This window comes from Limulus polyphemus, unplaced genomic scaffold (genome assembly GCF_000517525.1).
Source record: "Limulus polyphemus unplaced genomic scaffold, Limulus_polyphemus-2.1.2 Scaffold2569, whole genome shotgun sequence".
NCBI lineage: Eukaryota > Metazoa > Arthropoda > Merostomata > Xiphosura > Limulidae > Limulus > Limulus polyphemus.
The window spans coordinates 35,969-46,002 of NW_013668179.1; the positions used below are offsets into that span (position 1 = coordinate 35,969).

General features: G+C 32.3%; 1 protein-coding gene across 1 annotated transcript in view; it reads right to left on the bottom strand.

Annotated features, from left to right (window-relative positions):
* Positions 1 to 10,034, bottom strand: part of LOC106467324 (zinc finger protein 91-like) — a gene marked incomplete at its 5' end in the record, with an annotated part of 66,014 nt that overhangs the window by 21,316 nt on the left and 34,664 nt on the right. The window contains 2 exons of the mRNA XM_022395488.1: positions 1,163 to 1,275; positions 6,532 to 6,654. Of these exons, the coding sequence (XP_022251196.1) occupies positions 1,163 to 1,275; positions 6,532 to 6,654 (236 nt within the window). The remainder of the gene's footprint in view (positions 1 to 1,162; positions 1,276 to 6,531; positions 6,655 to 10,034) is intronic.

The window sequence follows — 10,034 nt, forward strand, 5'->3', positions numbered from 1 at the left end:
ATCTTTTTAAGTTATCTAAGACTAGAATACGTAAAATAAGTGATAATAATAATAATAATGTAATTAAAATGGTTCATGAGGCACACAAGCAGCTGGTGGGTAATGTAATTCAACAGTGTAAAGTGAGCTGCACATTCTGAGTGATTTACAACTTATAGTTGTGCGGATAGTAGTTAGATATGGTACAAAGGGCAATAAAACAATAACATTTAATTATGAATAAATATAAAATGCTACGAAGTTAGAGCTACTTAGGATAAACAAATGTAGTTTCATGTTACAATTTGAGATGATTCTAGAAAGAAAAAAAAGGGTTAATTTAGGTTTATTTCGATTTGTTTTTTGTGGTTACGAGATCGGTCGGATGGACCGATCCTGGTTTGAGATAGGGTAGAGAAAATAACAGATAAACAATAAAGTTTTACTGAAAAAAACAATTGTGAAATGCATTTAGGAGGTTTTAGGGATTACACAAAGGAAATTTGAGATTTTTGAGATGACAAAAAGTATTTTAAATTTTAGCATGAAAATTACTTTGCACATGAACTATTGAAAACAAATACTCAATATATTCATGGACAAATCTTTATTTTATTTTATTAAAAATACTTCTCTAAGAAATATGACTTTTTGTATGTGAAAGACTAGTAATATTAACTGAAAAACTGCCAAATTTCATGAAGATATACCCAATATATTGAGAGTTATAATTATTAAAATTATAAAGACTTTAAATTAGTACAAAAAGTCACGTGACTCAGTCAAATTGACCAACCCTGTACTGAAAGAGTTAATAAAGCAATTAATTTCTTCAATTCAAACATATCATAGAGACAGAGCATTAGAAAAACAACAAAACTGAAAATTTTAAAATTTATTAAGCAGCTGAAGCACTTTTTTGAATATCATAAGTAATTAGTATAAAATAAAATGTAAGCAAAGACTTTTGGACCACCAGTATATATGTTATAATAATAAAAACAGGCAGTGAATTTCTACTGAGATTATTCGAGCAAACTTGAAGTAAGTTTCTTCACATTGTCACTAGAAACACCTCACTCATGACCATATACAAACCAAGTGAAGTTCAACAGAGAAATAAAACTACATAATCAATTTACTTCAATAAAAATATTATGAAAGATTTTAATCTGCAAATTACCTCAGCCTCCTCTGTTTCTCCATCATAGTTCTCTTCTTGTTCTTCCTTTGCAACACCAAACTTCAAAAAGGTATGTGAAGATCTTTCTTCTAAGGAATCAGATTTTCCTGTAGCTAGAAGTATAAATAATGTATATTTATCTGAAACAACACGACTGAATATTATCAATCATCACTAAGTCATAATAACAGTTCACATAATGATGTAATGCTGCAGCAAAATGTAGGTTTTGAAAGATGTTCTTGCTAGGCACATCGCTCAAACTTTCTTTCAAATTCAGTTATATCTTACCAAGACAACATGATGTCTGAAGATGATGCATAGCAGGGGTAACGTACCTCGTATAACATTTCTTTCTAAGTCAGTTATATCTGACATGCCCTCATACCAACACTTCAAGGACACAGTAATGATGTCAAATGTAAAGATTGGTCTTTCATAATGAAAGAGGTTCAAGTGTCTGATAAAATAAGCAAGTAACAGGGTATTTCTACTTTTTGGCTGACTCTTTCATATTGGTTAAAAAACTTTGATTTTTCACCATATCATTATTATTAATATTGAGCATACATAAAACTTGTATATAAACTTTTTTAAATTATGGACTTATCAGTGTGAATAACATACCACAAATGTGATATAAGCTATTGTTTAGTTCTGCAGTTATAATATTTGAGTGATCATAAAATATAACTTAAAGTTAATATTTTCCTAACCTGAAAATGTATATCAAAGAAATCCTCACTTCCAAGCATAGAATAACTATGTTCCTCATGTGTCCGCCTACGAGATTTGCATGCCATTAGCCATGAGCTAACTCGCACGTACAATTCACGTGTTTAATGTGAATTGTGCTCGTGCATGATGATATCAACATCAACGAAAACCTTTCACCAATAGAAGGGTGACACAATATCCATACACAATAACTCCACTCAATCACTTGCACTTAAATTAACTCCATTCTTAGACAAGGGATATAGAAAGTGCAGAGAAAGTGAGGAGATCAGGTGAGAATGTGTGCGAGAGTGAGAATCTATCAGAAATACATTTTCAGGTTAGATAAATGTTAACATCCTCGACAATACCTCACCTCTCACACAGCTAGAATCTGATGTTGAATTGATGGAGGGGATCGTGCAAAATTAAACCCTAGTAAGCTCATTTCAGAATGTGCCTGAAAGGAAAGCCCATGGAATGTGATATCTGATGGAAGGGGCTCCATAGAGGTACACCCTTGAGAGACCGCATTTTGTCTCAACTAGGGTATACTCCTCAAAAGTGTCACAGGGATGAGTAGAATAAGAATATGACCATCTGAGCACTTCACAAATGTAGTCAGAGAGTCAATACGTGTAGTGTTTAGGGCATAATCAAACCATATGACGTGTGCTCATCTTGACTCAACAGGACAGACTCAGGCTGCAGAAGGAGGGCAAATTAGCTGTTTGAGGGATGACCTGCACTACAATAACAGTGAAACCACTGCCCTACTCCTCATCATACTGTGCTAAGCCCAATCAGTGAGGAATTCTCCAAGGTTCTCCATCCCTGTGGCTAGGAACTGGTAAGTGGCAAGGGTCTCTAGTACTCTACTTCAAGAGGGGGAAATCGAATTGGGGAGATATGGAGAAGTGCCTGGATCCCCATCAGATACCTGCCAGTATGGTCTTTTACTGGAGACAGTGCTATGGGTCTATTTTTATAAGCCAGCAATTACATGTTAAAGAAGTGGACAGTCAATTCCTTGCTGACAGCAGTTTTCATGATAGTCCATGGAATGGTACAGTCTGGCTTGGGCATTTGAGTAGTTTTTGTATACTAAAATGATACCTCTAGTGGCTTTGTGGAATACCCCATTTTGATAGTGGGCACTGGTACAGCCAGGTCAGATGGTCTGAGTACTTTCAATTCCACACTCAATTTTGGTGTCTCCATCATTGTCTAATTTTACCCTGGGACCCTCTTCATCCAGAGACCTTTCACCTTCTACCCCCACCAGATGGGTCTGTAAACCGACCTGGTTGTTGCATTTTCTGGATATTGATGCAAGCAGGTGGTTTCTTATTTTGTTACATCACATTCATCACCTGTATCATTATCTTACTTCTCATTTTTGCAGGCCCTTGAACAAGACCCTCCAGGTGGTATGTGGACAACCCCACTCATTTGTCACTATTTCCTTCATTACTTGCAGGATTTCATCTTTTTCTGGTCACCATTCTTCAATCAATTCACTATCTTTGAGCTGGATATGCTTTCTTTTTCTCTTCCTTTCTATCTACCAGGATTCTGGTAGGTGGCTGATGTTGCCTCCCAGGTATGCTTATTTCCCAAATTTACATTGAGCCATGGTTGACTGCTTCCCAGCTGATTTTTCCAAGCCCGTTCCCTTGGCTGTGGTTTCGCATAAAACAACATAAACATAAAACAAAATAACAATTAAACTAGAAAATAAATACAGACCAACTGTAAAAGACACTTACAAGAAAGGGTTATTATCAACCATATATTTTTTTAACAACATTTTTGATTTACTAAATATACACCTTGGGGAGAGGGGGAAAGTGTACAGTTACATCAGTGTTCTATTCATTAACATGAAAACAATTAGTGTTAGCAAATATTTTATGTTTCACAAATATTTCACCATAACACTTATCTTACATCTTGCACAATAAGCATTCTATAGATTTTATTGAAGCAATGTAGCTGTTAACCATACATCTATGGTCCATCATAATGGTCAGCTCCATTGCACAGAAGAGCTGCAACATATAACCTTTTTTTTAATATCTCAAATTTTGTTAAAGTGATTGGTATCATACAGATCAAATTTTCCAAGTGAGTGACATTTCCAATTGATTGCTATTAGAACTGTCAAATGGTTTCCGTTTAACAAGAGAAAATAACAAGCTACTGCTTGAATGCCACCTCATGAACCTTTGAATTATTTAGAACTCTGTAAATTCCCGGAAAGCAAATGAACCTTGAAACACAGAACTAATCAGCTATTAACTGTTCTCATTCTCCTGATTCTCTCAGTCAGGATTATATATTACTTTTCAGGCTTCATTAACTGTAGTTTTCACTGATATTGTTTCTATGACTGCATGGTTCTTATGTTCCTTTGACATTTTAGCCCGTCATGCTGTGTTGTAAAGTACTTGTCTTCCACCCTACATTTCAACTGACCTCAAACTTGCTTAGATTTTCCTGCATACTTTTGCATATAATGAGAGGTAAATAATAGTGTCTGAATGCAAGATTACATTGGTTCCATTAGAAAAAAAATTGTTGACACAAAGAATAAAATATACAAATTTAAAACTGCTGAATTTAAAACTCGCCAAGGAATCAGTCAATTTTGCCCAGTTCATGACCCCAAACTGACCTTGAGTTTTCATACTATAGCTTCTAATATGTTTTGTTTATCTTCATGAAATTTTGCAAGCCTTCAGTAAACATTACAAGTCTTTTGTAGATAAAAAAAAATATTCATTTTAATAAAATATTCATACTAAAAATTTCTCTGCAAATAGACCGATTCATAGTGTTGACTGCTTCAAGTGCAAAATGATTTTCATGTTAAGATTAAAAATATTTTTCTTCATCTGAAAACCTCTTATATAAATTTCAAGTGTCATTTTTTTGGTAAAACTTTATATTTTATCTGTTATTTTCTATATTCTAATTCTATACCAGATCAGGAGTCAAATTGACTGACTTTGTAACCATCATACAAAAATACAAAATAATCCTAAATTACCCTTTTTTATTTCTGGAATGACTGCAAATTGCAACAGGAAACAACAGTTGTTTATCCTAAATAGCTTACAACTCACGTTTCTACATACATTTTATTGTTTTATCGCCCTTTGAACAGTGTCTAACTAATAATCCTATCACACAAGCTGTAAATCACTCAACATGGGTGTAGTTCATGTTACCCAACTGAATTATATAATGCATGGGTTATTCACAAGCTGCTCTGAAACATACCTATGAAAATATTTTATTTCTTCTTTATTTTACCTATTCTAACCTAACAAGTTTGTAATTTTTACATTTTAGTTACTTTTATAATAATAAATAGAGAATACACATGAAAAACAATAAATATAGTACTTACCTGGGTATTCTTTTTTTGTTGGTGTTGACTATCAATGAAACTTAACCCAACTTTTTTTTTTATACTAATGGTACTAGTGTACTAAGCAATTTTTCAATTTAAGTAATGCACCTAAGGGTACAGAATAATAACACATAAAAGCACACAATGTCCCATAACTATCATAATTTTTCTGGTTTTCTAAATATTTCATAAGAGCCATTACAAATTCAATTAAGTTGATCGATGCGTTTTCCATGGGAATAAAGTTTGAACTGGAAGTAAAATAGACAATTCTCTCATTCTGTAGAGAAAATAATGTAATATAAAATATCATTTGATAGATTATAATTTTGGCTTTCTATTGGTTATAAATAATATAGTATTATACATCAGAGAGAACTATTGATAATTTGTAAATGAGAGGATGTGACAGACAGGCATGGCAAGAGGAGTCCGATTTTCTAGTTTATGACTCTCCAACCAAATAAGATTGAAGGTTATAATATTTATGCTTTGCCTGAGTAATGGCTATATCATATTAAGTAACTTATGTTAAATTCCATACTTCTTGGAGGGTGATAAATAAATCAAAGAATACCTAATTAATTAGAGAATATCTAGAGGGCAAATATCACAATTTTCATACTAGAGGAGACTGATTACTGTTTTTACTTATATATTCAAAGCATATTATTAAAATTTGATTTATTAGCTACATTTTAATGCCAAGTTTATTCATATACCATCATAATAAAGTAGTTTAATTAAATTTTGAACATAACTCAGTAAAACTTCCTGATGTGCAAAAAAGGGCACCCGTGTGGAAAGAATTCAGCATATTTCAGAACACCCTAGGTGAGTGTGATTCAAATCATTTTCAGATCTTAACAAAAGCTAATGAATATCCCCTTGTACAGAAGGTTTCTTATACATAAACAGAAGCCACAAAATCACCAAGTCAGTTCTGAATGTAAATTTCTACTAATTATGTAGTCCAGTTTCCACCTTATTTTTTTGTGTATTTTGTATAATGTAATGTATTGTACTAATGATAAATTAACAACTTATCTGCAAGTACGCACTATGTTTGTAATCCCTGTATATACGTATATCACCTGTGCTGTCTATAATTATTTCCAACATTGCTATCAGAACTAAAAAGGTGTTTTCCACCTGGAGAAGAATAGTCAACTATTCTAAAACACTCAACTGTCTGAGTCTTTTGAAATTATTAACAATACTATTATATACTTACATGTAGATAATGTAAATGTTTCTTCTTCATTTTTCACCAATTTGGTATTCAACAAAGCATCCTGCTCCTCATCAAAAAAGGGTTCAGTCTTCATGTTTAATACTTCCATGGTTACATCACAGCATCATCTTAATATCCTTATCAAAGCTTACAGTTAGACTACAGAAAAACAGGTTAACAATTAGAACTTGACTCACACTAAAATTTATTACAAAATCCTCAATAACTACAAATTCACATCATCCTGACAACTTTTGTTTTTTAAACTTTATAATAACTCTGTTACAATTCTCTTAATCTGACAATGTTTAACTCTTTTTTTGAAATATAACCAAAACAATCTTTGCAACACATTTTAATATGCAAGCATGTACGTCATAACTGCAGACCAACGTTTTACCCTCATGAGATACACCTCAAATACAAAATGACAATAAAGTATATTAAATTCTGAGCTTCAAATCACTGAAAACCTCAAGTTTTGAACTTTCATTAATTCCAGTGTATTACACAATAATTCAATCAATACAATAATCACACTGCAAGCTTCCTAGAAAGCCAAATTTGGTTTAATTATAAAATCTATTTTGAGAAAGAAACATTGTTTAACAGAAAAAAACACACATCATTTGTATTGATCATCACAGGTACTCAAAAACCGTGATACTTGTTGAGTTTTTAATTATACAACCTGACTCTCTTCTTCTTCTTACCTGGATATTAATTCTTAAATAAAAAAAACTCCAGAAAACAGCACAAAGAACCTCACAGCATGAAGCACATTCTAACATTAATAACACAGGAATTTTTATTATTTCATCATTTTAGTATAAAAAGAGTCTACACAAGTCAACAAAAACAAGACAAGAAACATGTATATTATATGTAACACTCAACTATGTATAAAGCACTGAAATCATGAATATTTGTAGAAAATTTAATGCAAGGCTTTTTGTTATTACTACTCAAACAAGATCCATGTATTTTTTACAGGGAGTATCCGTTTGTAGATTTTCTACTCATTGTTGTAACTGTAATCATTTACTTTTGAAAAAACTTGTGTCACACAGTAATAAAAAAAAGCCATTTATGACAAGTTTGAACACATACAAACTATTTTCTCTCACAAAAAATACTGAAGGTAAATATCTATTTCTGTGTGTGTGTGATTGTTTGTTTGTTCAGCTGATATTATAACTTTTTAGAATCACAAAAATTGCCCAATGATAATTTTTACAGGATTAATTAGGTCACGAGGTAAGTGAATGTCTTAAAATATGTTATATTTCAGTTATTAGACTATACAAAATGTAATGTCATTATGTTAAAGAAAAAAAATCTCAGGTGGTTACAATATCCTCAAAAAGTTTTAGTGTTTTCTACTTCCAAACATCCATTTCCAAAGTTACCCCTGAAAACATACCCCTAACCCACATTAAGTACACAAGTCTATCTAAAAACCAGTAACTTTTAGTATCTTATTAACTCATTTCTTAAAAACAACAATAAATGCTAACTACTAGGCATACTTTATCTCCCTGATACTTGGCTAATTCTGAAGTAATACAATTTTTATACACTTATATAGACAACTTGATTTTGGCTCGTGGGAACTGTTTTCCTAACAGAGTTCACAGCACTGGACATACAGAAATGAAGTTCTTTGCATAAAACACAATAATTAGCACAATTAACTAGATTATACATTTGAAATTACTAAATAGTAATAGCCATCATGAGAAAATACATTTAACTTAGAGGTGGGGAATAATAAGATAATAGAAAGCCAGTGAAGTATTACTAATTATTCTATTTTATATTCATTTACTTAGAAAGCCTACATGTAACTTTTAGAGCATTTTTTCTCAACATCTTCATTAACTACATGACTGACAACTTGATCTTAGCTTCTGAAAATTGTTCACTTGTACAAGTTAGAAAGTGGCAATGAACCGACAACACTGAGAAACTGTAGGTATGAAACTGATGTGTTGAGTAGCAAACACAACACATTAATTACATGGTCCAAATTACTAAAAAAACACCAATACAAAGCCCATTAGAGTAAAATTGACATTACTTCAGCTAATTAGTCACTACTTTACTACATGTTCATACAGGTGTTTATAAGGTCTAGATCAGCACACCTAAGTGTCATATTTACGCTACTGTACATAACAATATGTACAGTACAATCCAAACCACATGAAATTCATACTATAAATATAATTTAACTTATTATCAAGCGTATAAGCACTACACAAAGCAGGCAGTCAGTTCATCAATCGTACGTTGAACACACAAAAACCAATGTTCTGTCAAATCATGTAGTACGTTCCATCATAAATAAATCACTTCGTTACTCCTAGTTATAAATCGTTGTTTACCTACTTATTATATTAGCATAATGTGCTTTTTTACTCATGCGTGCAACATTTACAAAGTACAATTTACAGTGTTATACAACTGGAAAAATTATTCTTAATCTGAGTTATTGTTTAATCATTTTAAATGTTAAGACACTTTCAGCCTTAGATTTGACGCTTCAAACAAGACTGAAATTTCAATTTAAATATAAACATACACACACACACAAATACTACGTCCCACCCAATAAACTTACAATAACAACACTAATAAAAGTCAAAGCTCAGCCCTTATCATTCAAGCTTTGGTTTGAGATTTTAATCACCAGTTTCTTTTATTCTGACATGTCCTTCGTTGATTTCGCCAACAGTTCCATTGCCTGCCCAATTTACGTGTTTATCAATTACAGTTGTAGATAATAGTAGGGATCGTGACAAAACAAAACAGAAGCCATAAATATCGCCCATTTAAAAATACCTTTAAAATGTATGAATATTAATAATGATTATTTCACAGTATTGGCTGAGCAAAACTGAAGCTTATTATACTTACATTGTAAGTTACAAAGCCGCCTATATCGATTTACACGTGTTTATGGATTTAATCAAAATTTCAATATTTCAACGAATTTACATCTAAGTAAGAAAGTAAATAATTTTTCCATACAAGCGTACAGAAAAATAATGAATCTTATCCATCTAATTATTTCACAGAACTCTTCCGTCTGGGGATCCAATGATTCATTTTTTATACCCAAACGAATATATAAAATGAACGAAGGGCGATTTTGGGCATATAATTAGATTTAAGGGTAGTACAGTACCGTTAAGACGGCTTATCGACTTCTTGAGAAGAATTCTAAGAAGAAAGTAAACCTACAGACATCGGTCTTGTTTAACAAAATCTGCCTACCGTAGGTAAGTAAAGATCCTCATGAACCGGGTATACGCGCGTTCCACATTTATTATTGCTGATACACAAAAACATACTGTTGCGTCAGCAGAGGTCACGTGACTAGTATCACGCCACGTCCTTCTCGAACCTTCGTGAATTGTCGAGAGACTACTAGATTGGGATAGTCTTGTATATATAAGAGATCACAAAGTGACGGCAACAATATGTGTAATTGAACTGAG